General features: G+C 46.5%; 2 protein-coding genes across 5 annotated transcripts in view; one reads left to right on the forward strand and one right to left on the reverse strand.

Annotated features, from left to right (window-relative positions):
• galnt11 (UDP-N-acetyl-alpha-D-galactosamine:polypeptide N-acetylgalactosaminyltransferase 11 (GalNAc-T11)) overlaps positions 1–21,995 on the forward strand; it is a 32,300-nt gene extending 10,305 nt beyond the window's left edge. For 3 of the 4 annotated variants that reach the window (XM_064332577.1, XM_064332574.1, XM_064332573.1), the window contains exons 2-12: positions 3,425–3,742; positions 4,690–4,813; positions 5,479–5,645; positions 6,216–6,341; positions 6,918–7,167; positions 9,279–9,396; positions 10,604–10,756; positions 14,507–14,725; positions 19,000–19,104; positions 20,266–20,403; positions 20,712–21,995. In XM_064332577.1, the coding sequence (XP_064188647.1) occupies positions 3,463–3,742; positions 4,690–4,813; positions 5,479–5,645; positions 6,216–6,341; positions 6,918–7,167; positions 9,279–9,396; positions 10,604–10,756; positions 14,507–14,725; positions 19,000–19,104; positions 20,266–20,403; positions 20,712–20,843 (1,812 nt within the window). In that variant the 5' untranslated portion in view covers positions 3,425–3,462 and the 3' untranslated portion in view covers positions 20,844–21,995. Of the gene's footprint in view, positions 1–2,466; positions 2,544–3,424; positions 3,743–4,689; positions 4,814–5,478; positions 5,646–6,215; positions 6,342–6,917; positions 7,168–9,278; positions 9,397–10,603; positions 10,757–14,506; positions 14,726–18,999; positions 19,105–20,265; positions 20,404–20,711 lie in introns of all 4 variants that reach the window. The other variant, XM_064332576.1, reaches the window with a different exon arrangement.
• Positions 21,996–22,722: 727 nt separating this feature from the next.
• kmt2ca (lysine (K)-specific methyltransferase 2Ca) overlaps positions 22,723–27,730 on the reverse strand; it is a 149,859-nt gene continuing 144,851 nt past the window's right edge. Inside the window, exons 60-63 of the mRNA XM_064334063.1 lie at positions 26,705–26,821; positions 26,301–26,374; positions 25,237–25,345; positions 22,723–24,883 (exon numbers count right to left, since the gene is read on the reverse strand). Coding sequence (XP_064190133.1) covers positions 24,791–24,883; positions 25,237–25,345; positions 26,301–26,374; positions 26,705–26,821 — 393 coding nt within the window. The 3' untranslated portion in view covers positions 22,723–24,790. The remainder of the gene's footprint in view (positions 24,884–25,236; positions 25,346–26,300; positions 26,375–26,704; positions 26,822–27,730) is intronic.

Raw genomic sequence — 27,730 nt, forward strand, 5'->3', positions numbered from 1 at the left:
TGTGCAACAATGGAGAATTTCTGTCCAATATTCCCTCATCAGTATTTGCTAATACCAAGGCTCAATGAGTCCAGCATTTACAGGGATTGGTTTCAGAATGGTTTTCCATCTTAAAAACCATACAGTCATTTGTAATTCCCAGCCAACTACAATCAATTTTATCGAAGCTCCTGCAGGATTCACTATTAGCCCTGTTTATTGCATGACTTCTGAACATTCTGTTGCTCACTGACACAAATTTGGAAAACAACTTCGTTTTGGTAGCCTCAATAATAGCGGAGCAGAGTGGGTGCCGGACAGTTGACTGCACCATCTGCTTCGTCTGCGCAGTCCAGCTGCCGAACCGCGGAGCGGAAAGAAGCTGCGTCTGTCCACTTGTGCGCTCCTGATCCTAGGGAGAACGTTGGAGCGATACGACGGGTTCGCAGATGTGATTGGGCGGTCAAAATAGGGAAACGTATGTAAAAAGGGTGAACACGATTCATTATTGAATAAATTAATAAATAAAAATGACAACTGCCTCCAGGATTAGCCTGGCCAGTTTACAGAGATCGTCTGACCCTTCCCTGAAACCATTCCGAGCTCGTCTACCGCAAGTGACATTTGGCCCGTCATCAACAGATGCGCTACATCCAAGATAAGGCCATCTTTTACAGTCTTCCCTCCTGCTGTATCGGGCTTTTTGAATTCACCTGCGAGTGGATTTGAGAGTGTAAATCAGCGATAGGCTCTGTGTTCACTTTCAGGAAAGAGCAGACTGCATGTCTGTCTCCACATCTTGCTCTATTTTGGACCCAGAGTAGACTTTTAATGAGTGGATAATTACTCTGTCTACGTCCCGGGCCGGCCTGTATTTGTCCACTCGAAAAATATGTGTGGAAATTGGATTAGGTTCTTTTGTTTTTGTTTGAAGGAACACGAGTGCAAATCCAGTGCCGTTATTTCCACAACTGAGGGTTGGTCAGATTTCATTCAGCACTGTGCTTTACCAAAACGATTAAAACGGTAAGATAAGACGGCTAATATTCCCATGTTTGAAATTTGTAAAATGCAGTGGGAGATGGGCGCTCATTAATCGTGATGATTAAAACATGTTAGGTTGTGCTAAATATTGTAAAATACGCAATGACAACATTTCTGATTCAGTACAATGACTTGATGATAAAACCAGTTCTAATGTATTATGTTGAGCTCCCTGCTGAGAAGGTGAGTCACCTGTCTGTCTGCCAGCAGTTGGCTAGGTGCTTCTTTTATTTAAGGTACTATTTTGCTTCCTCTGCATGACAAACCGCTTGTCTTTTAAAACGGTTTTTGTTGTTGGTCGTGTCACGTTAATGGTTTACCCACTATTGCTGAATTGTGAAGGCCTTTGCCCTATAACTTACTGTGTGGTTGGTAAACATTTCTCTGCCGTCTTATAGTCAGATGGTCATATTCGTTTCGGGTGAATAGACTGACTCATTTTACGGTCTTCGTGAGTTTTTTGGAAACCTGAACTTTCAAAGCTTTGAAGTGTTCCAGTCACACTAATTAATTTATTGGACTGTTTGCATGGAAGCTTCAGCTTGCCTGTCAGTGTGCCATCAGTTGTATTCTTCTTAGTGTAGTGTAAAGTTGTGGGTGGTCTGAAAGGGGAAGGGGAAGGGGAGGGGGAGGGGGGCAGGCACTGAAGTGTTTTAGAGTTGGGGCCTTCGTGGTGGTGCTGTGTTTCTGGTTCCCTTTGAGTACTGGGGCTTTACACTAAAGGTCTGAGCGAGCGCATGGCGGTTGGACTGCTGTGCTTTGGTGTCTGGCAGGGTTTAGAAGCTGGAACTTCATGTGTTCAAGGCCTGGCTGGAAAACTCGCCCCCCCCATTCCTTCTTTCATCATCTGCTTACTTTCCTTTTCTCGTTTTTTTTTTCCTTTTTGTTATGGCCCACCGTAATGAGACTGACAGTGACAACTGAGCAGCGTCTCTATTTTTATCGCGCGCCAATTAGGCTATTCCTGAAATGCGGAAAAGGAGCAAAATTAAATGAGCTGTTGAATTTGCGATTTATTTGTCATTTTCCGCTAGCGTTTTTCTCCCTGAAATGACTTCATTCATTTGATTGAAGTCGGATAAAATACTAGCCCTTCCACAAACCACCGTGTTCTAAGAATATATAGCCTATACGACAATAATATAACACCCACACAAAATTCTTCCCAGACCGGAGTGACAGATTTTTGACTGGCCTGCCAGGCGGCCTAATGCTCACGATGCCTCGTGGGCAAGACTTAGAAGTGAAGTAGCCTACATCTCTGGTTTTCGTCTTTTTTTTTTTAAATTTGAGATTTCAATCTTTGTGAAAATTTGTGATATAAATCCACTAAGGCCAGAAGAATAATAGCTTTATTTGTGTCGCGCTGATGGGTCGGAGAGCCCTAGCCTACACGTGCTTCGCATCCAGCTAAACTTTCCAAGGCTTCCAACTCTCTTCCAGAGAGCAGCAGACTGACGTACCGCGCGCATGAAGAGATGTGGGCCTTTGGGGCAGGGCAGATTTGTCCTGAATAAAACGTGAGCTTTGAAAACATCCGGTTATACCATGTGTTTATATGATGGCGTCTCGGTGCTGGACTTAATTTGAGGGGAAAAAAGTCTGCTAATGCATAAACCAACTTGAAAAAAAAAAAAAAAAAATTAACAGAGAAACGTCTGAAGAGAAAAGCTGTGTAATGCATCCCTAAATGTGTATGTTTGATCGTATGTTTAAGTTGGGTTTTCATAAAGTCTTGCAGATTAAAGCTAGAACGTTTAAAAGCAAGATCAAATGTTTAAACAGATAAGCATTTGAAAAGTAAAGCTGTACAATGAATCCCTAGGTGTGTCTATTTGATCTTATATTTCGTTTGAGTTTGCTGATTAAAGGTGGAAAAAAAAGTCAAATATTTAAACGGATAAACATCTGAAGAGGAAAGCTGTATCGTGATTGAATTTCTAGATGTGTATATTTGACCTTATTTTAGTTTGGCTTAAAAAAAACTTGATGGTTAATGGTGGAAAAATGTAAAAATAACATAAAATATTTTAACATATGAAGAGGAAAGCTTGGCCTGTATAATGAATCCCTTTACTGTATGTCCAGTGAGCACAAGCCAGAATCTAGAAACAATCTAAATGTCTACTGGGGTAGAAATTTAGTTTGATAGATATTTTGACATGAATGGCCTGACTAGGTTAGCTCAGGTTAGTGCCAAATGGCTAAACGGAGCTAACCTAGTCCATCTATGTCAAAACATCTCTCAATCTTGATTTCCACCCCCCTAGAATGTGTAGATTCCATCTAGATTCAGGCTTGTGCTCGCTGGGATGTGTGTCTTTGATCTTACCATTGAATTTAGCTTGGGAAAAAAGTGAAAAAAAAGTTGTTTGTGTTTTTTCCTCCCGTGTGTTGATAGGGGCTTGGCAATGGAACGGTGGCGATGCTAGGGTTACCATGGGCAGCGTCACTCTGCGCTACTTCTGCTATGGGTGTCTCTTCACATCGGTGACCTGGACCCTCCTGCTCTTCCTGTACTTCACCCTCAGCCAGGAGAGTCCGCCCTTCAAATATGTGCCCGTCCCGGGGGGCCAGTCCTTCAACTTCCAGCACCGCTTCCAGCCCCGCTTCACCCGGGCCCCGGGGCCCGCGCCCCTGCCCCAGGACCCGCCCAGGGAGCAGCCCCGCAGAGCGCCCGTCCCGGGCAGGAAGGCCGCGGACCTCTCCCCGGAGATGGGTACGCTCCTCCGCCCTTTAGCCTCCGGCTCGGGGGCTCAGTCGGCCGGGCCGTCTCCAGCTTGAGGTCACCCCGTTTCTCACCCCTGCTGGAAACATTTGCGTTTCGTTCCAGCCCGTTTTTTAAAAATCCTTCTTTGGCTAAAACCGGAATTCTGAGTTGGAGTTCCTGGATCGGAGCCGTTTCGAGGTCCGTTCCGCTCAGGCACCTGTGCGCTTTCGTGGTCTGCTCGTGGGAATGTTTGGCTTCTCCGCTGCTGGATCTTGGCAAAGCCTTGCCAAGGCCACTGGCCCAGATATGTTCCTTAAGATTTATGTTTCTTTGGCTGAACTTAATTACTGCCAGTATTTATTGCTCTCATAAACTAGAATAAGGCTCGCTTTAATTCAAGGCAGTGCCTGGAACGGGCTGCAAAATTCCCACATCGCAGCTTTGATAAAAATCCATCAGAATAGTTCATAACGCGAGGGTAACGGGTTATTAAAATACGGCTTGCAGAGCTTCGTGGGGGTTTCTGGGATGTTTGCGTTCGCCCCTGAGGAGATGAAAGCTGCAGACAGAGGACACGTTCCCGGCATGCAACCTTGAGAAACTGCACCTCTGTTGAATATTGTAGCATGCAGAACTGCGCATAATAAAACTTGAAGCGCTGTTTTGGGAGAGCGGTGGAACCGTGGTTTTTTTTTTTATTGGAATCGAATCCTCTGCACGGTGGCACCGCGTGCTTTTCCGGGCCAGTCGCGCCCGTGGTCTACCTGCGATAGCCGGCTCATTCCGTCACTGTGACGGCGCCCGTCTGAGGCACGCTCCGGCGAAAACGGTCCTTCACACCTCTGATGTCACACAATTTCACATTTAACCGCACATCCGATCTGTTGTCACCCACTGCAACGCGCTTATGTTTGCTCACAACTTCCACTTTATTTCACGTGGCCTTGTTTCGTCAGGTATGATCTTCAATGAGCAGGACCAGGAGATTCGAGACATGGGTTATCACAAGCATGCTTTCAACGTGCTCATAAGCAACCGTCTGGGATACCATAGAGACCTGCCTGACACGAGAAATGAAAAGTGAGTCTACCTTCCCTCCCACCCACCCAGAACACTGAAACTGCAACACCACTTACTCAGTCCCACACAAAGTGGCGTGTGTGTGTTGACGTGTAGCGTTGTAACAGGTCAGGCCTGTTGGGTCCTCACCTCGTAGTCCCTTTGGTGGAGAATTTGGCGCTACCGGTCACCAGTGTTATAAGTCATGTACTCAGGGAACGACTCCTGTCCACGACTTCCATACATGTTAGGCTGCATTCGAGCATACGGCAATTTCAGTCAAGCGATTAATGGTGACGTTCGGTGACCAGCAAATAAAATGAGAAGTGTAGTATGTAATACAGGAGTACTCTGGAGAGCTGCTTCTTCCTCCTTTTAGTTGAAGGTGTTTTTGCTTCATTTCTATTTTTAGCTGAGCACCCACAAATCAAAAGAAAAAGCTATTAGGAAGTGCACCCACCTTCTTCTGTTTTAATTAGCTCTTTAATAAAGCCCTTTAATCCTGACAGAACATTATAATGCTGATGGTGACTATCACTACTTGTAATTGAAAGCAATGGAACACTGATTTAGAATTTTGAAAAGAAAAAAACATTCCAAAAAAGCTTGAGGCTCCAGGTAACTGCACCCACCCCCACTGCCCTGCCTGGGAACTGCTGCCCACCGTGCCGCCTCTGCTCCTGCAGGTGTAAGGAGAAGCTGTACCCTCTGGCTCTGCCCTCTGCCAGCGTGGTGATCTGCTTCTTCAACGAGGCCTTCTCTGCCCTGCTGAGGACGGTGCACAGCGTGCTGGACCGCACGCCCGCCTACCTGCTGCACGAGATCATCCTGGTGGACGACAACAGCGAGCTGGGCAAGCCTCCTTTGTTAAAAATAAAAAAGGGGGGGGGGGGGGGGCACGTCCGCCCACTCTGTTCGGGGGGATGTGGAGCAGGGGAGGAAATAATGAGCAATTCAGCGCTGCTAAGCCTCTTTGTTTTTTTCTCTGTGCGTGTGTGTGCCTGTGTGCGTGTGTATGCATGTGTGTGTGTGTGTCCGTGCGTGCGTATATGTACGTGTGTGTGTGTGCACCTGTGTGGACATGTGTGTGTGTGTGTGTGTGTGTGTGTGTGCATGTGCATGCGTGCACCTGTGTGCCTATTTATTTATTTATTTATTTATTTATTTATTTCACAGCGGCACACTGTGTCTTTGTGTGTGCCGCTGTGTTGGCCAGTGTGCGTGTGCGTGTGCGCGCGTACCTCTCTCTTTACATGCGTGTGCATGCGTGCAGCGCTGCGCTTGCGGGCATGCGCTTCTCGTGCTCTTGACCTACTTTAGCCGTTAGCTGGACTGTCTGAAACGGCCCTTCAGAGCGCCGCGGGCCGCGGGTCCGGCGTGCGCGTGCGTGTGGGCTGAAGGCCCGTCTTTCCCGCCCTCACAGCCGACCTGAAGGAGGAGCTGGACGCCTACGTCCGCCTGAACCTCCCCGGGAAGGTGAAGCTGGTGCGGAACCAGAAGCGCGAGGGCCTGATCAGGGGGCGGGTCATCGGCGCCTCTCACGCCACGGGTGAGCGCTCGCGCGGGCCTCGCCATCTCCGCGGCTCCCGCCTCGTCTCGCCGCGGCTAGCCGCTTTAGCCTTTTGCCCTCCCTGTAATGAGATGGCTGCATTAGTGTGGCAGGCAAACTCACCGTAGTGTAACGTTGCAAGGCTGCCACATTTTTATCATGTAGTTTTTCCCCATAATTAATGGTGTGGAGTATTTTCACAGTAACGGCGCTGCAGAGTCTTGCAGGGCGTGTACGTACATGGAGTGGAAAATGCAGATCGTTTGTTTAAATACAAGCAATTACCATAATGTAACCCTGTAGCTCTAACAGCAGCATTCCACTTGAGTTGTCCCAGGAGGGGGTGCAGAATATATTAGGAGCAGAATTTAACAGTCCACTGGCAGCCTGCAGTCATTATAAGCCCTGCAAAGCTGTGATTGGTTCCCAGAGAACCTTCCTGTTCCACTCCTTGCTCTTTGCTGGCACCATCATGTCATTAAGCGGCAGCGATGGCTGTAATCACTGAGGTGCAGTTGGACCGCAGTGACCCAGCTGTCGCGGGCCTGTCGTCTGATTGGTGTTTCCCCCTGACAGGGGAGGTGCTGGTCTTCCTGGACAGCCACTGCGAGGTGAACGAGCTGTGGCTGCAGCCGCTGCTGACTCCCATCAAGGAGGACCGGCGGACGGTGGTGTGCCCCGTCATCGACATCATCAGCGCCGACACGCTGGTCTACAGCCCCTCCCCCATCGTCAGAGGAGGTTTCAACTGGGGCCTGCACTTCAAGTGGGACCCTGTGCCCCTGTCAGAGCTGAACAGCCCAGACGGAGCCATCGCACCAATCAGGTACCTGAACGGTTTCCACGACACCGCCCCACTTCCTGTATCTCTCCCCCCACTTCCTGTATCCCTCCCCCCACTCCTGAATCTCTTCAGCTCTTCTGGTATCACTTCCTCACTTCATGTGTAACTCCCACAATTCCTGTATTACTCCCTTATTCACTCCATCACCTCCTGGCTAACCTGCCTACTTACTGCATCTGTCCAACGCTTCCTGTATCTCTCCCCCACTTCCAGCATCTTTTTCCCCCACTTCCTGTATCACCGGCCCACTTCCTGCATCACTTCCCCACATCCCGCGTCACACCCCCACTTCCTGCATCTCTCCAGCTCTTCCTGTATCTATCGTTATATTCATGTATCACTTCCCTCCTTCCTGTACCTCTTTACCACTGCTTGTATCACTCCCTCACTTCCCGTATCTTCCCCCTCTTCCAGCTTCACTCTCTCACTTGCAGCATCTCTTGTTATTTTCCTCTGCTTTGTTCATTACCCAAAAGCCAGACAGCAGATTAATTGGTCAGATAACACCACAGTAAAATGTGTCCTTATCCAAGGCTGTTTGCAGATCACTAAGATTACACTGTAAAGTGGAAATAAGCCGGTGCAGTCACAAACACTAGATGCAGTTAGTCACAAGAAGCCATCTTATCCAATTCAACATAAATTCAATTGGCACAACAATGCATTGTAATCACAGTAATTGGTCTTTGGCTGTCATTACCACAAGTACTTGGGCTGAAGGTGGTGTGACACTCACACTAGTGGCTGCTGTTCTCGCTACCATCCATCCCAGCCTTTGGGGGTGTTTTCTCATCCAGCGAAAGGTCCAAGCTGTTGCGGAGGCAATGAAGCCATTGCTAACAAGTCGGAGCCAACATTTTTTTGGACTGTCGTTGATGACTGAGGAAATGCGCCTGCTGCTGCAGCTGCCACAGCTGTTCCAAATCTGCTTCCCGCTCTGTGATGTCTTTTTTTTTTCACTGGAATAAAAGTGGAACAACAAACGCACATTTCTGTCACATTCCTCCACGATGAGAAGTGTGTTCACATGGCAAACGCTAAATAATCCTACGCTACGAGAAACAAAACATGAAAACAAACTAGAAGGGAAATTAAAACACACAAATATGATGGAGATGTGGAAAATTTTGGACATGAAACATTGAAGCAATATTGCGTGATGCTAGAAAAATTTCACAATGGAAGTGAGAGGACAGAGCCTTCCTATATCTGATAAACAGCCACGCCATATGGGTGCTGTTCATGCTGTGTTAGGTATTCATAGAGGACATTTTAACACTTGGAGGGCAAGCCTATGTATTCCTGCCACCTTAAACAGGGCTGTCCTACCCTGTTCCTGGAGATCTACCGTCCTTTTGGTTTTCATTTCAACCCTAATTTGGCACACCTGATTCTACTAATTAGCAGCTCAACGAGATCTCTAGCTGTTGAATGAGCTGAGCTTTGTTAGGGTTGGAGTGTAAAGCTACAGGACGGTTGATCTCCAGGAACAAGGTTGGACAGCCCTGACCTAAAATGTTGTGTCATTTGTTCCAGTGGGTTAAAAAAAATGCTTGAATTTCAGATTTGCATCCAGGGGGTTAAGGATAGGTCTGGCTCTGCTGTTGATACCCTTAATCAGTGCGCAAGTTATTCAGCCTTGCTCGCTTCGTTAAAATGTCCAGAAGAAAGGACTACGATGCGAATCAGGATAAACGCAGGAAGCCCTAAGAGTCCCTCCGAAAGGATATGTCGGTGTGCCTGTAAATTCACTGCAGTCAGAAAACACAGACCATAATAGTCTGGCCTTGGTCTGTAAGGGAATTGCTGAGGTGGATAACGGTGAGCCCATAACGGTGAGCCCAGGCAGGTACAGAAGCAGGCTGACTGCTCGAAGGTCGTCAGTTTGATTGCGGCCTTCAGAGAAGCAGTTAACCCGACTCCCTTTAGTAAAAAAAAAAATATTCAGCTGTATAAATAGAGTGCGTTAAAAAAAAAGGAAAAAAATAAATGAATAAAAGAAGTCACCTTGGGTTAGGGCTTTTGTGGAATTGCAGCATTGCATTTATAAAGGCTGTGTGGGTTTGATTGACAGGGTGCTGGTATCCCCACAGGTCTCCAACGATGGCCGGGGGTCTGTTCGCCATGGACAGGAAGTACTTCAACGACCTGGGGCAGTACGACAGCGGCATGGACATCTGGGGAGGGGAGAACCTGGAGATCTCATTCAGGGTAAACGAGAGCGCCCGCCCAGGAGGCGAGGCCTCCCATGACCGCGGCACGCAGGAGACAGCCGGCCTGTTTGCCTTCTCCCAGTTTGACCGCCTGTTTGCCTTCTCCCAGTTTGACCGCCTGTTTGCCTTCTCCCAGTTTGACCGCCTGTTAGCCTTCTCCCAGTTTGACCGCCTGTTTGCCTTCTCCCAGTTTGACCGCCTGTTTGCCTTCTCCCAGTTTGACCGCCTGTTTGTTAACTCTGATCTCGCGGATCTTGGCAGGCCAGCGGAAGGCGGGGGGGGAAGCTCAAATACGCACTGCACGGATTAATATTTTACCGTGTCAAGTTTTTGGTCTGCTGAAATTCGATTATATTAAGAGCACGCGGGCCAGAAATGACGTGTTGCTTGGCTAACGCGAGCGCTTCTGACCCGAACATTCCGCTTCCTGTGAATTACTGTGAGTTCCTGTGAGCTTGCTCATGTTGCCGCGTTTGGAAACGGCCATCGTTTATTTTCCGTACTCGGTTAATGTTCTTGGCTTGCAGGCTTTTTGGGCCCCGCACGCCTGTTTGTTCCCTAATATCTGTAACGCTCTAGTGTGATTTAGCGGACAGCGTGTCATTAAGGCGTGAAAAACTATTTGGCTGTACTGGTCGGATGAAATTATTCTTTGGAGGAACACGGCCAGTTGACCCCAACCAGACCTTTGCACTCCCAGACTTGTTAACCAGTGTAAAATGTTAGATTGTAAAATGCTTGTCTATTGTTTGGTTGTGTGTATATATTGTTTGACTTGACAAAGGTGCAAAGGTAATTTCTCTATGGGGCTTCTTATGGAATAACCTTAGATCAGTGGTCTCCAACCCTGGTCCTGGAGAGGTACAGGGTCTGCTGGTTTTTGTTTTCACCTTAACATCAGCATCAAAATTGAGACCCAAGACACCAGGTGAGTTGAGTTAACTGTGTAATCAACTGCTCTAATTGATTCATTAAGTGCAGAGTCACTATGAAAACCAGCAGACCCTGTAGCTCTCCAGGACCAGGGTTGGAGGCCACTGCCTTAGATGAAGTAACCTAACTAGCTCTTGGCCTGATGTTGGCTTGGATACGGGTGTTTGGCTGGGGACTGTGGTGAGCGAGCGCGCGGACGGCAATGGCGAGAGAAGAGACCCACGCGCTAACCGTTCCGCTAACCATTCCGGTCCGCCCCTCCTCCTCCCCAGATCTGGATGTGCGGCGGCCAGCTCCTGATCATTCCATGCTCGAGGGTGGGGCACATTTTCCGGAAAAGACGACCCTACGGTTCGCCGGGAGGGCAGGACACCATGGCCCATAATTCCCTGCGCCTGGCCCACGTGTGGATGGACGAGTACAAGGTAGGGAGCCTGGGCAGAGGGCTGATGGGCGTAGACTGACACCCTCATGTGGTCACTGAACCAGGGTAGGGAAGGCTGGTGATCACAGCCGAGACCTTCCATTTCCAGGTACTTCACTCCTTGGGTCTGTTGAAGCCTGCTAGCTAGTTTTCACATCCCAGGTGCACGCAGATCTACATTGTAGAGATTTTAGTTAAAGAATAAGTCAACACAGGGCAGAATTGTTGGAATGTTCAACCAGGTTGCATTGCGGGCCACACCTACTGTAAATCAATCAGTGGTATCAAAACATTTTTCCTTTGACAGCTGAGGCAAGATACCTGTAATGACATCACTGACTGGGTGCGGCCAAGTAATGTGGAAATGGAAATTGGAAATTTTCACCCGTAGAGAATACTGCAACAGTAGCTTTCTGTGCTGTGTTGACTTGCTCTTTAAGAAAATGTGTATTAATTCTATACTTTTCTATTATTGCCATACTGGAGATCCTTCATATAATGAAGAAGGCCCTCTGATTTTGATGCCTGGAGTTGTGTAGCCCACGTCCACTCACATATCCTTTGAAGTGACGCAGAGCACATCTTGGCGGGTTTCAAGGAATTGTGTGCGAACGCGGTCTGCATCACTGCTGCACCGGTTCGGCGCTGTTCAAGGGCCTGTGTTGGAGAGCACTACAGAGATGGTTTGTGTATTGCATCGCCCACTGAGGTGCCTCTTGTGTTATTGCCCTGCATTCTCACGATGGCGAGCAAGAACAGGAAGTCAACAAGGGGCCTACGTATTCCTTCTTCGTGCATAGGGTTTAAAATGAGAAAAGTTGGGGAACTAGTGAAACGGAAATTGCAATAAGGCTCAGAGTAATAAGGGCGACGAACAACCCTGAGCTTAAATTGTTTAAAATGGAAGGGTTGCATTCATTAGCAGACTCAAAGCTAGCTGAAAATAGTGAAGCAAATAAAAAAAAGAAATTGATTGTCTGGAAGGAAAAAATATGGCTGGCCCATAAAAATAATGTATGGCAACGTGCACGCAAACTAAAGCAGTGCCCGGCCCACGCATTGCTCAGCGAGCGCGTCTACGCGCGGTTTTACGTGAAGAAATGCGGCGCAGGTCGTCTGCATGCCTAGCAGATGGTCAGCTCTGTGTAATTAACCTTGGAAGGTCTGTTCGCAATTGTTGAGTCCCAGAGTGTTCCCCCTTACATTCCTGGCCCATGATGAATATTCATGAACGGGTACGGCCGACGACGAGGACATCAATCACTAGCGCGGCGACAGGGACGTCTGGAACCCGCTCGAACGAGGACACGCGGAGGACTGAAGGAATGCGTGGAGGCCGGGGAAACAGCCATCTGGCTCACGCGCGGAACATCTGTGTTTACGGCTAGCGCTACAGGTAGCATGGCGGCGTGCGAGAACTCCGCAATCATCCCCGCCCGTTAAGCTCGGGGAGCATCTGTCATCCGCTGGAAGGAGCGATGCATCTTTAACGCAACGGAATGATTATAAGGTTTAACAGTTTTAAGACCGTCTTGACAAGTCAACTAATGTCTCCCTAATTCCTTTGCACAGTGAAGGGCGAGCCGCCGCGTTTAGCGACGCATTTCGCCCGCGCGCCCGGCTGTCAGCGCGTAATTGCAGTCTTCGGGCTTCGTAATAAGTCTAGGCTTTGTGCTCCCCAGCAGACGACCGGAATGTCTTCTGTGGCTGTTCCTTAAAAGGTCTTTACGCGGATTAGCCTAAATTAAATTAATGCTTTTACGAGGGACTCGTAAGCCTAAATGAAGTGGGGCTTTGACGTGGGGGGTAAAGAAGCACTCCCCCCCCCCCTCCCATCGAAGGATTTACGGTTGGAATCGTCTCGCCGTAGTCTGTACAGGGGACATGCTGTGCGGTTGTGGAGTGCCTTTGTGAAATCTTCAATCTCTGAAGAGTAGGTTTTTTGGAATGTTTTTTTCTAAATTCTGAGTCTGTTCTAGAACTCCATTGCTTTCAGTTACCAGCAGTGATTGTTACACCAGCATTAGAATGTTCAGTTAAGAGCATTCGAATCACACACTTGTGAACTTACACCTTAAAGGGAGGGTTAAAGGGTGTCCGTGGCAACACTTTGCATGAGTGTTCAGGGCACTACAGTGCTGCCATTTTAGGAGCATTTGCTCCTGAAAATTGATGTGTGCTAACTGGAAATATAATTTAGGAGCACATCTACTAATTGGAATGCATTAGTGTGTTTTCAGCTTGGAAAAAATGTTAGAGTAGAGCCCTGGCGTTGATCTAGTTGTAGATTGACAGCACTTGTAGATTGCTTAGAGGGGATTGCAGTTGATGAGAGCGTTCGCGGTCTGGGGTCCGGCTCAGGTGATTTGGGACGGACGGTGTGGGGGGAGGGGGGATACAGAGGCCGTTTTTGGCACAGATGTGAGCTGCGAGGGCGGTGCCAGTTTGGAGCGGACGCGAGGCTCGAGGAGGGAAATGAGGGACCCGCGCGGTCCTGACTTCAGGAATGAGCCTTTTCCGAGTGGCGGTCCGTAAATCCTGCCTCCTTTAAGGACGCGGCGTCTGGTGCGTCGGACGGGCTGGAGAGCTGGTACGGGCTGAGGAGGTAGCTGTGTGAGGGGTGGAGCGTGTGTGAGGGGGGGGAGCGTGGGCGAGGGTGGGGAGCGTGTGTGAGGGTGGGGAGCGTGGGCGAGGGTGGGGAGCGTGTGTGAGGGGGGGAAGCGTGGCTGGGGGGGGAGCGTGTGTGAGGGTGGGGAGCGTGTGTGAGGGGGGGAGTGTGTGTGAGGGGGGGGAAGCGTGGCTGGGGGGGAGCGTGTGTGAGGGTGGGGAGCGTGTGTGAGGGGGGGGAGTGTGTGTGAGGGTGGGGAGCGTGGGCGTGTGACAGCCATGCAGCTCAGTGCCTTGCCGCTTATGTAACCGGAGTGTCATCTCCTGTCTGACACATCCGTTCCCATAAGAAGGGAGAGAGAAAACCGCTGCCTCTCTTGCGAAGCCTGCCTCTAATTGTCTCGGGAGCGTTCTTCGCTCTCCTTTCCTCCCATCCTGCCCCCCAGCAATGTCTTGGGTGAGCGCGCATATCTGGAACTCGGCAAGAGGCTCCCGGGGTCCACGGGGTCTGCTTAAGAGAGTTACTGTTGTGTTTAACTGATTAAAAAACAACTCCCAGTTCAGAATGCAATATTAATATGTAAGAGTTCTGCAGTTTTATGGCTTACAGACAGAATTCTAAAAATGCACGAATTGGCATTGTGTTCTGCGGCCTGTCAGCCTCGGTCCTAATCTAACTCCTGCTTAACCAACGGCCAGAGCATTTCACTCGAGTGAAGAGAGAAATAATAATCCTGCCAAGCCGAGGCAGTTTATTTTACCATTGATGGGCTCGCTGATAACTTAAGCCACCATGTGGAAAAAAATGACTGAGAATGGACTTATTATGTGTTATTGCGTATGGCGATAATTGTATTTAGAAATTGGGCCTGCTTCAGGGCTCGTTCACGGCTGTTCTATGACTCAGCGTAGCGAAGAAAAAGGGCTCTGTCTCCAGGGAAACGGTGGGTTTGGAGAGTGGGCAGTAGAGGGGGGCGGGGCCAGAGGACGTAGGGGGGCGGGGTCAGAGGAATGCGTCACGTCACACAGAAGGAATGGCGATGCCTAAGCAGCGCTGCTTGCATTGTGCTCCCGAGGGCTTGAGGTAAGGACGAGTGGCAGCCAGCAGTCGAGCCTCAGCCTCCCGTTCTTGCGCCCCCTGCAGGAGCAGTACTTCGCCCTGCGGCCGGAGCTGAGGACGCGGAGCTACGGCGACATCGGCGAGCGGCTGGCCGTGCGCAAGCGGCTGCAGTGCCGCTCCTTCAGGTGGTACCTGGACAACATCTACCCCGAGATGCAGGTGTCCGCCCCTCACAACAAGGCCCAGCAGCCCGTCTTCGTCAACAAGGGGCTGAGGAGGCCGAAGGTGCTGCAGCGCGGAAGGGTAAGGCTCCGCCCCGCCCCTCTCTCCCTGCCGCCGCCGCCCTGCCTGAGCCATGAGCCGGGGCCACAGCCCTCGCGCTCTCTGACTGAACGAGCAGCTCCCCAAAGTTTACGGCAGTACCTTCATGTCACCACTAGATGGCAGTCTAACAAAGGTGATTCACCAGAGTGCCTTGAACGGTGTTTGCTCTTGTACTGTAAGCAGGGAATTACTGAGGTGACCTTTTTTATTATTTAAAAAAAATCTGCTAACTGAACAAGGTAGGCGGCAGTGTAGTATAATGGCTAAGGAGCTGGTCTCGTAACCTAGAGGTTGCAGGTTCGATTCCCCGGTAGGACACTGCCATTGTACCCTTGAGAAAGGTACTTAACCTGCATTGCTCCAGAATATATCCAACTGTATCATTGGATACAATATAAGTTGCTCTGGATAAGAGCGTCTGCTAAATGCCTGTAATGTGATGTAATGTCTTTCAATGCCAATCAGTGATTAAGCAGTCATTCGGTGATTCAATTCTGTCAGAAACAAAGAAACACTGGTTTGTACCTCAGATTTGTGGCTTCGTATTCAGAACGATAGCTTTGTCCAAGCTATCTTGAGTCCATGCACACAATTTACATTGTGCAATCACATTAGACACCCTCAAATAGATTCTCATTTTTGATATACAGTAAAGTTGCTGTAGGGACATCACACTTCATAGATTTGTAAAGTTTCCAATCTTTTAGAAGACTTTTTTTTTGTCCAGATTAATCACTTGCCTTTGTCTTTGTGTGCTGTATACCAACTTTTCAGAAAATCTGTCACTAGTTGTGGGTATTAATTACGATCTTTCCCGAAAGATGCATTGAATTCAGAATTAATGAGCGCTTGGCAATGAGACCCAGAGCGTGTCTGAGTACATAGTATTCCCGTGAGCCACGTTCGGTAATAAGCTTTCGAAAGCAGCTGCTGGTATGGAGGCCATTGTTTTCCGTCTGGGTTTTAATTCCATAAAGCTCCCACATGTTCTACTTTGATCCGGCTGACCCGGGATCAGCCTGGCCCAGGGCCATTCTGGAGGAGCAGCTGTGTGGTCTCCTGTCTGAGGACGTATAAAGCGCCTTTTCGCAGCCGCCCAGAGCGTTTCATTAGGCCCTCAACGTGCCGGGGGAGGAAATGACATCGTCAGCAGATGGCAGTGTGGCGAAGAAAAACCGCTGCTCGTCTTGCCCGTGCTCCTTTGAGGAAGAAGTCGGGAGCACTTCTGAAAAGTTCCCCCACATAAATAAACGGTAGTAACGCAGTGGCAGCGCTGGCATATTGGTTCAGTGCTGCGGCACAGTTGACTGTTTTATGATTCTGAAGCCACGGAGGCCTGTGCCTGCCAGTCAGCAGTGACACGGACTGTTATTCACGAGCGGTCCTGTGTCCTATGGCCACAGGTTCTCATCGGGTGCGGTGTTTTCACTGTGCGAGCTCTCTTACGGGACTTCCCGTACTATCACGTGTGCATCATCAGCCTTCTGATAGAAAAACTGGGGTTTATTTAGATCTGTGAAGAAATCAGCAGTTCAATAACCTTCTCTAAGCTGAACGCTCTTCCAGGGCATACACGATGAAGAGACTTTTTAAGGCTGGCCAGATATGTTCACTGTGGTTTAATCAACTAATAATTATGAGTAGTTTGACTCATTAATAATTGTTCACAATATTTAATTCAGGGGCCCCATGCTTCATCAGTAATTCAAATATTTAATCAAAGGTGATTAATTTAAGATTTGATTGGATCACTGGTGATTCATATAAGATTAATGAATGATGTAATGTACCAGGTATAATACTGCCTCATTTTATTCTTTGTAGTGATGGCATGATAAACACATAAGCCAGTGTTTCCTAACCTGGTTAGCACTCCATTGACCCTGCTGAACCCTCAGTATAGTTGGTTTGATGCCGAACTCGCAGTATGTTTATACTGAGCTTCTAATTGAACACTGACCAGGTTTCTAATATTGCACAAATGGGTATTTACTGGTAGATATTTGTCACAGGTATGTGTTTCTGTGCATTTTGTTTCGAGAAATGGAGACGCAGCATAGTTAAGTTTTTTTTACATTTTTTTCAATTTTCATTAATTTGAGTCTTAAGCAAATCTGTAGTGCAGACAGGTGTTCATCACTGTGGATGAAGAGCAGTTGGTTGTTCAATGGGGCCTAACAGCCGAGTAAGTAACTGATTAAGCTTAATTGAGACAGCTGTCTCAGATTTGTTGAAGGGACAGATGTTAGCAAAAATGTTTTGAAACAAAACTGAAGGTATTCCACGCCCTCACCTAATGGCAACCAGATATTGTTTATAAGAAACCCTGGAACCAAAACGACACTTGTCTCAGATCATTATTAAGGGAGATATGGGCTAACAAAGTTTGGCCAAATCAGCATGACTTCATGACTTTGACTTTTACATTACGTTACATTTATTTGGCAGACGCTTTTATCCAAAGCGACGTACAAAAAGACCTGCCATATCTACATTACTATAGGTCATAGAGAAATGGTGTGGGTGTAACAGAGTTGTGGGTGATTTTAGTCTTATTTATTGATCTGTTAAAAAAAAAAAAAACCTTTATTTCGAAATGGACCAAATTTTCACCAAAAGGTTAGGTTAGGTTATAATGTCATCAACACCTCCGGAAATTTTGGTCTTGGCTTTTTGAGATGTTGCGGAGATATGACTTATCCGGAGTGGTATCACAACTCTGATTCCTTACAGTGTTGTAGAACATGATCAGTGCTAAGGGACATTTAAATTAAAATCTTAATGCACTACCTTCTCGATGGGCCCTTCCTGATATGTGCTCACTTCAGGAGTCTGATGCAAGCATCAGGTTATGTTGTGGTTGTATTTTTAACATTTTATGAACATTTCCCTTATTAAACATTTTTATAGGCATATACTTTTTTGAGGGTAAAGTAAAAAAATGTGTAAATAAATTAATGCAGGGTAAAAAGTGTCTGCAATTAAAACAGCAGCATTCAGTGTCAGGAAATTCCAATTACATGAGAAACAACGAAAAAAAAAAAATGTCCCAGAATCTGGAGTCCTGGCTGGGAGTATTGATTACATGAGCCAGTCAGGCTGGGAGTGTGGTAAATTTGTGAGTCAATCAGGATTGGCTTGTGACAAATGTATGAGCCAGTCAGGGTGGGAGTGTGATGGATGCGTGAGCCAATCAGGCTGGGACTGTTAATCAGCAAATTTGTACTCTCCTGCTGCTGTCTAGACTTTGTTTGAAAACAAACCCACTGAAGGCCATGTTTTGCATTAATTCAGGAGCAATATGTGGACTGGTATGTGTGTGTGTGTGTTTGTGTGTGTTTCATATATATATATATATATATATATATATATATATATATATATATACACACCACAAACATGAATGCAGCAAGTCCACATTTCCAGTTCTACAGTTAATAACACACACACACACACACACACAAAACCCCTTGACAGCAGAACTGGAAATGTGGACTTGTTGCATTCAAGTTTGAGTTAGCTTTATCTTTTTTTCATTATCTTGACCCATGTTATCTCAGCCCACTACTGATACTGCTACTGGCCTATAGCTATGACTCTCCAGTGAGCGGGGAGGCGGGGTCATAGGGGGCGGTGTGCGTGGGGGGGTATGAGCCAGTGTTTCCTGCCCTGGCACCTTCCAGCCATGCTCAATTTGGCAGAGCTGTTAATTGACTCTGATCTGGGTTTTAACATCCCACAGCAGGTACCTACTTTGACCCATTTACCACAGGTGCTGCTGAGTGCAGTTCAAGGTGTTCTCTTGTTCTGGGCAAGCATTAGCATTCAGCTTGAGGTCGTGTTCAGTGGCTCTGGTTGTGTCAGAACGGGCGAACCGGCCTGCCATATGTAGCTTTGTCTTCAACCCTGCTGTGGAAGGGAGATATTGCTCAACTCTCAGTTTGGACTCATACAACTGTCCCCTGGCAAGATCTTACCCAGACTCTCGAGGCTCTGCAGCTTTGTGTGTGTGTGTGTGTGTGTGTGTGCGCGTGCGTGCCTGTGTATGTGCGTGTGTGTGTGGGTTTGTGTGTGTGTATGTGCGTGCGTGCGCGTGTGTGTATGGGTTTGTGCACACGCACATCTCAGTATTTTCTGGTCTGGAGTGGACATGTCACTGGTAAACCTGTCTACTGAGTATCAGGTAAATGGGGTGTCACATCTGTTCACACTGACCAAACCAGGACGTGACCCAAGTCCCTCTGCTCTTCCAGCTCCGCAACCTGCAGGTGAACAAGTGTCTGGTGGCTCAGGGCCGCCCCAGTCAGAAGGGCGGGGTCGTGGTGGTGAAGGGCTGCGACCTCAACGACCCAGAGCAGGTACCCACACCACACACCATCACTGCCCTTCCACAGGTACCCACACCACACACCATCACTGCCCTTCCACAGGTACCCACACCACACACCATCACTGCCCTTCCACAGGTAACGACACCACACACCATCACTGCCCTTCCACAGGTACCCACACCACACACCATCACTGCCTTTCCACAGGTACCGACACCACACACCATCACTGCCCTTCCACAGGTACCCACACCACACACCATCACTGCCCTTCCACAGGTACCCACACCACACACCATCACTGCCCTTCCACAGGTACCGACACCACACACCATCACTGCCCTTCCACAGGTACCGACACCACACACCATCACTGCCCTTCCACAGGTACCCACACCACACACCATCACTGCCCTTCCACAGGTACCGACACCACACACCATCACTGTCCTTCCACAGGTACCCACACCACACACCATCACTGCCTTTCCACAGGTACCGACACCACACACCATCACTGCCTTTCCACAGGTACCGACCCCACACACCATCACTGCCCTTCCACAGGTACCCACACCACACACCATCACTGCCCTTCCACAGGTACCGACACCACACACCATCACTGCCTTTCCACAGGTACCGACCCCACACACCATCACTGCCCTTCCACAGGTACCCACACCACACACCATCACCGCCCTTCCACAGGTCCCCACACATCACTCTGGTGTAGAAACACTGCCTAGGAAAGTGTGTAAAAAGCAGTTCCGTTTCGTTTGGAGGGATATCTGCTGACACACTGTTTCAGCGGTAAGAGCGCTGGTGTTTGCAGAGGTGCGTTGTGGGAATAAGAGGTGGGCGTGTGTGCGCAGCTGCAAAAGCAGTGCGTAAGAGAGGAGCGGAGGGCCAGGAGGAGTGAGCCACTGCCAGTGTGCAGCCAGGCATGGCCGTTCTTTCTCTCCGTGTCCCTCTGACATCCTCTCTTTCTTTCACCTCTCCCACACTCCACTGCCTCTACCTTGTTTGTTTGTCCATATTTTGTCCTTCCTGTCTCCCCCCCCCCACCCCCATTCTGGTCCCCCTCCCCAACTGCCTCTGTCTGTCTGTCTGTCTGTTTCTCCCCCTCTATGGACCTCCCTCCTGCTCTATCACCCCCCCCCCTCCTCTGTCCCACCCCACCCCCAGGAGTGGGCTTACGACGAGGAGCACGAGCTGATCCTGGCCGGGCTGCTGTGCCTGGACATGTCGGAGATCCGCTCGTCCGACCCGCCCCGCCTCATGAAGTGCCACGGCTCGGGGGGGTCGCAGCAGTGGACCCTGGGGGTGAGGTCCGCTCGTTCGCGTGGCAGCTTTTACAGCCGTGAGAAACGGCATTACTCCAGACGTTACGCCCCGTTCAGGTCAAACACGAAGTCCCATCCCGAGCCCTGATTTTGTAATTGGGCTGGAAGTTGCGTTGTCAGATGGTCAGTTTTTGTGTGGTCTCCGTCTGAAATGGAGGTAGATCTGTTTGGCGCCGCGATGCGTTTGTGTTGACGGCATGCGGCGTGCCGAAAGAGAGGCCACGCCCGGAAGGTGCTCGTTTTCACCCCAGCGATGTTCTCTTCTTCTCCCGTCTCTTGTCGTTTCAGAAGAGTAACCGCCTGTACCAGGTCTCCGTCGGCCAGTGTTTGGCCGTTATGGACCCGCTCAGCCCCAAAGGGTACGTCGCCATGGCGATATGCGACGGATCGCAGTCTCAGCAATGGCAGCTGGAGGACTGATGCTGCCGAGCGGTCGGAGGGGGTCGGGGCCACATAATTCATAAACCCTCATCTCCGGGCCTGGGCCCCTGAACCCCACCGCCCCGCCCGCGGTCCCCTGCACTACCGCGCCCTTCCCAGAAGGCAGAGGAAAGCGGGCTGTCTTTCTGGTCCAGGAGCCACAGCTTTCATCAACCGGCGAACTCGCCAACCAGTCAGCTACTCTATCGGCTGACACGCAGCCCAGTTACCAGGTAGTAGGACCTAGCTGCAGGCCTAGCCATAGCTCAAACTGTTATCGTGCGCTATTGGTCAGTCTTATTTTTACTTTTTTTTCCCCCAGAAATGTATTTTCCTTTTCTGGTTTTTAGAAACTATTCTCAAATCTTGTACTACAGTTATAAATTGTTTTTATTGCGAAGTGTTATTTATAATCACTGTTTTAAGTCATGATTTTTTTTTTTTTTTTCAAATTTGTTTGCACAGTAAAGGGTAGCTTTTCTCTATTTTGGTGTTGCGTTCCAAAATAAGTTTACAGAAAAGTACCACTTGACAGTAAAAGGCACCATTTAAAAAAAAAAAAAACAATCTAAATAGTATTATTCCAATTATTGTAATGTATGTAAGTGATGACAAAGAAATGTTTTGTGAAAATGCGAAGCATTTTTGAAATCTGCACAATAAAGCTCCGTTATGCAGTTGTCCTCGGAAGAAAAAAAAAAAACAAATCATATGAAATATAGTCAAAAACATATTGATCACTGGAATTTACTTGCTTTTGAAAATTCATGGCTTTTCACTGCAGTTAGACCCGGAGGTAGATTTGGGTAGTGGTCAGAATGCTCTTCGGAGCGACTGAGTGGCAGTTTCTCTGAGGCGAGGTTGTGTGGAAGGATGAGGAGCTGCAGGGTGCAGCGGAGCGCGTGCAGACGGGCGCTCTGACGGTCGGCAGGGAGGACTGAACGCAGCGGAGTGCCAGCGGTGTGCCGTGAAGCTGCCTCGGGCCCGGCCCATCAACGCTGCGGAAACGGGGGCGGGGTGTTAGTGCAGCCTTCGGACACGAGTGTCTGCTTAATGTGAATGTAAACAGGTTTTAAAATTTTGAAGATGCAGTGTTTTTCTTTTTTTTTTTTTGTAAATTATGCAACCAAATAAAGAGGTTTTAATTCCGAAGTGTCAACATGATTTTTTCTTATAAGGGCATAAGGAGACTCGGACTGACTGGAAGAATAAAGGATATTGGCCAGGTTCAGGTAAAACTGCTTTAATTGGGGGAGAATGAGGGGAACAAACCACTGCCCTTTTTACTGTCAGCGTATCAGAAGCAGGCAACTCTGGCTCTATAGATGGCACTGTGCGGGTATTTTATCAAGTGCACCTGGATAAACTGGGTAAAAGCCATCTGGGTCAATTGAAAACATACTAAAACTGAACTATCAAAAGACTTCATAAAGTTAAATGTCCCTTCAAGGATAGTGGTGATTCAGTTTACAAGCAGCTATCATTAAGGATATTAAAAGAATGCTTGTGACTTCCTCCTGAAAATAAGCAGGTTGGCTCAAACCTGGGGATACCACCAGTTATGTGATGACCTTTTGCGTGATTTCCAGATCTGGAGCTACGGGGATGTGGGGGGGTTACACACTCCCCAGTCATGAGGGGTTCCTGTTTGGTCTGGCTGCACTGAGAAAATCTGAAATAGATTGCACTTGCTACTATATGAAAGCCATTCCTCCTGCTATGTGTTTGGATTCCAAAAGTGGCTACAGTAAAGTATTAAAATCTGCTGGAGTTGGTTGAATTACACTCCAATTTATGGTCTGTCCAGAATAGTTTTTCCCCATTAATTTCTGCAGTGGCAGTTGTCATTTTATAACACTAAAGCGCTAGAAGGACACGGTTTAAGGTGTAAAATATTTTATTTTTTGTAAATGCTCCCAAGTCTCATTCCACAAACTCATACCCATAACACTCTTCAGAATTCAAAAAGGCTTCATTTGTAAAGATACTACTATACAGAACAGAAAAAAATGGACAAATACTGGTAAGATGTTGGAATATTGTACAAGAGGAGAAAAATATCCAAGAAATGAATTTCATTACAACTATTTTGAGGAAAAAAAATATACAGTTGATTTGTCTGAAAGTTAAAAAATACATCATGCCATATATATTACAAGCTCAAGACTGTCTGAATAAATCAACAATTATACAGTCTTCTGAAATTGTGCACACAAATTAAACCATGTCATACTAACTGGTTTTCAAAGTGTCAGTACCAGATTTCTCAAGTTAAAAAAAAAATAAAAATCTGACTTGTACTGTTGACCAGCCAAAACATAAAAATCATGCTTTTTAATTTTTATTTTGTTACAAAAAATCATTTTCTTTTTCCATCAATTTTTTTCATTACATTGAACCCATTTTTTTGGGTCCTGCAAAAGGCAAATGGTATCTTTCAGAACCCCTGGCTGAACTATAACCTCTGAAGTCTGCATGGTATGAGCATTTAGGAGGGACTATTTGTGCCTACTTCAGACTAAGGAGCTGACAGACTCTGTCTGGGTGCTTTAAAGAACAGAAATTCACAGTTATTCTCACTAGTCTTAAGGTCAAACTCGAGGTGCATTCAGACAAACAGTCGGTGACCTGTGCTGCACTACACTGACAATAGAACAGTCCAGTTTACTTTCCACAAGTGGAGCTCCTGAATAATATCCTCACTATTCCAGTCCAACTTGACATTTCAAGCAAAGGTCTGTTGTGAACAGACCGCTGGCAAAAGTTTGTGTTAGAATGCACCTCTAGATAAGTTTAAGGATATTTTTTTGTTGAATTTGAACATCCCATGATTATCCAGTTGCACAAATCAGGAAGAAAAAAAATCCAAAACAGTATAACAAAAATAGGATTAGAAAATCACTTTTTCTTCAAGTGGTCAGAAAACATTTTAGATCACAACAATGATACTGTTCTAAACACAACAAAAATACTCCCTTTTCATTTTACATATTCTGTACATATTTATAAAGCATATATAATCTCAGAATGACAAAACATCCTTAAATTAATCTTTTAAGAAATAAAACATCATCCAAACAATTAAGGTAGCATTTGGTCAATTATTTCTATTTTCTTTTATATTTTTTTTTCCAAAAATATGTACATTTTGTACAAAGCAACAGTTTCCATTTGATCTGCCAACCACAGCAGCAGTTCGGCCTGTTTTCATAATTTTAAAAATATCTTCATTCACTTAATAAATACAAAAATGTTTCTCTTATTTTACAGAAATTAAAAAAGGAAAAAAAATAATAATAATAAACTGACTCATGGAATCAAGTATTGAAATGTTGTCTTTTTTTTAGTGCAAGTTCATTTCCCTTAGTTTCATTCCTAAGGAACTCATAAGTACATTCCTTGTTCAGTGGTGTCTACATTTCTGTACTTACATATATAGCATATATTCATTTCTTTAAACTAGAGGGCCTGCCCCTTAAGTCAAATTAGGCGGTGTCCAGCACTGAACACCACGCCTTATCCGCTGGTGAATTCTGCAACATACAGACCACCCCCCCGTATCCCCCCCCCCCCAAAAAAAATGAACTTCTCACCTTCGTCACTAAGCCACATGAGCTGCGGCTGTCTAGTTTGGAAGGGGAAAAAAGTCACAAACACACACACACACACACACTCTCTCTCACTCACACATACACACACACAGCACAAAAATTCCAGTAAAACAGTCAATCTGTGTCACCCTCACCCCTATCCCCGGTAAGAGCTCTCTTTCCTTGTGCCTTTGACCCAAATCTCATCACACGGTTACCAAATTGACCTATAGGGTGGGGGCACGGACAGGGTTCTAGTTCGAATACACTTCTTCCACAGGAGAGAGAGAGAAAAAAAAAAAACAGGCCCGTTATAAAAATGAAAACAAATTCCAAGGAATGCTGGTTTTTTTTTCTTTAGTTCATCCACTTTCGGCAGGTGACGGCCCCGCAGTGACATGGGATCTTATGCTGGTCATCCTCTAGGTCAAACTTGTAGTCATAGCACATCTGGGGCAAAAAGAAAACAAACAAACAAAAAAAAACATGTTCAATCAATTTTTGGGTGGCCAATGAAAATGAAGTTTGGATTTTAAAAATGTTTACAATAGATTTAAGAAGCATGCTTCAGAATTTCTGCATGTGGATTGGAACAATACAATATACTAAATTCATTAAAAACCTATCACTATTAACTACTGTATAAGGCAATTAATGGAATACGTTTTTGCACTGTATAGCCGGCATAATCGCAGTGTATGCTATACATGCAAACTTCCACCAATGCCTGCATTTCACACATCCGACACTTCAACTGATTTGTTTGTTTTGAGTGATACACAGTATGGGGGGAAGTAACCAACCTCTTCTCCTTTCTGAATCCTCCGATTTGAGCTAATGATGATTTTATGGCCTTTTTCAAATGTTACCACTTCGGCTACACAGTTCGGTGCACAAGAATGGTTGATATACCTGTTTAAAAAATAAAAAAAATTCTGTTTCAGAATACTGTCAACACAGTACAAGTCCTTGTACAGTTAAATGCAAAAGTATTGGGATGGTCACACAATTTTTGTTGTGTTAGCTTTACACTCCAGCACATTAGATTTGAAATGAAACAATTAAAAAGGGCTGTAAAACAAGTTACACAGATCACCCGATATTGATGGAAATACCGTCAAATTAAAGGCAATCAGCACTTTATCCCCACATTCACTGTTATTTAAAATCCAATGTGCAAGAGTACATAGCCAAAACAACAAAAATGGTGTCACTGTCTCAATACCTATACAAGGTGTAACCATCTCGTTTTAAAACTAAAAAAAAAAACTTGTGTGTTTTCACATGTATTTATATTGTAACAACTGTACCAACAAATGTAACTACAGTACACACAAGCACATTTAGTTACAGTGTAATTAATATGAACAAGATTTTATGGATCAAATAGTTGCATGGCCTTAGAACCCTTCTTCCCAAACTAGGGTTACCAGATAACCGGTTTTGGACCAGAATGTCCGAATTTCAAATAATTTGTACGATCCAATTTTTAGGTCCCGACAAGATAATATAAATGTCCAGTCTGAACAACTGATTGAAATTTGACTGCCAGTTTGTACTGAATTCCATCTTCTGTCTCCACTGTTACACTTGTTTCTTTTTTTCCTGCTTAAACCCCCCCCCCTTTCGGCTTCAAGTGGCCCTTCAAATGTCATCTTTGTTTGCATGTGCATGGAGTCTGGTTTTCATATATTCTAAATCTGGCAACCCAAAGCCAAACCCCAGCTTCAGCCTCAACCCCACAGCTGAGAGCTGGGCTCTAATTTTTGAGTGGATAACATAAACCAAAAAGCTCTGTGCACAGGGAATACAGGGCAGGCACACAGGTCCTATCGTGTTCACTGGGCGCAGCGGATCCTGTTTTTACCTTGCTGGGCCGCCTGTGATGGTGGCGTCAATGACGTGTTCACTGTCGATCCGGAACATGTACACACCACGGTTCTACAGCGCCACAAAAATCAGTGTCAGTCTCTCTGTACAAGATATCACGTACATTTATACCATGTGTACACACACACACACAAAACACACACACACACAAACACTCACACTTACAGTACACTTACACTTATGACTTCAGACCTTAGGGGCGTACCTGACATTTTAGTCAGAAATAGGTTATAATAGAAGAAATTGGAATGATGTCCTATGTTATACTCAATAGGTTGAAAACGTGCAGTTAATTCAAATACCCAGTTTATGGAAATGTCACGGGGAGGCAGGCAGCCAGTTGGTTTCTGGGAGGTCTGACGAGCCCATTAGTCACCTTACCTGTGACTGGTACAGCTTCTCCTTTCTGTTGGCTACTTCATTGCGAATGATGGTTCCGATGTACTCGATGATCATGGTGTATTTCTCAATGTCCTTCGCAGCATACAGTCCCAAACCCTGCAATAGGTAAACCTTGTTAGCAGAGAGTAGCCATAAAAAGAAAAATGAAAATTCCTAAACGGCTATTGTAAGTGCTGGTAAATGTGTACGTGTGTGTACACATGCATATGCATGCACAAACACGCACACACGTTACAATGAATCTCTGCACCAAAAAAGTGTATTTACAGCATGCAATGTATGTTCTGAAGTGTTGATTTTGCTGCTCAAATATGTGACACTGTGAAATTATACTTCTTACGAGTTGTGGGTGATTATAAAGAAGAAGAAGAAAGAAGAAATAAAAAAAAATCCCTGTGGTTAGCAGACACCCCTTCATCCAGGGCGAGTCTGATAGCGTACACTTTCTTTTAGAGTACCCATTTGCAAGTAACTGAGTATGATTCAGCCGATTTGCTACAGGGTGAAAATACGTTTCAAACTGGTAGTAGGAAATAATTTTCCGAAGCCATCAACGTACAGAGTAGTTTTCCAGTTTATGTAGTAGGAGCATGGGCTCTTGAAGTGATGCATGATGGCCTGGCAAAGTGCACGATGCTCTAGTTTATACAGAAGACAAAATGGCCTGTTCTTGTCATCAAACATTATGCACCTGTAGTACTACTGCGGATTATGGACCTGTAGCACAACTGTGGATTATGTACCTGTAGCACTACTGCGGATTATGTACCTGTAGCATTACTGCAGATTATGTACCTGTAGCACTACTGCGGATTATGTACCTGTAGCATTACTGCAGATTATGTACCTGTAGCACTGCTGTGAAAGTACCTCTGAGCAACTAGGTTCTGTACCTGTAGCATACTGCCATTATGCCTTAGCGCTACTGGCAGGATTGATGAACTGTTGCTGTACGTGTTATGTACCTGTAGCACTACTGCGGATGCACAAACAGTATCTCTCCTG

This window comes from Anguilla rostrata, chromosome 4 (genome assembly GCF_018555375.3).
Source record: "Anguilla rostrata isolate EN2019 chromosome 4, ASM1855537v3, whole genome shotgun sequence".
NCBI lineage: Eukaryota > Metazoa > Chordata > Actinopteri > Anguilliformes > Anguillidae > Anguilla > Anguilla rostrata.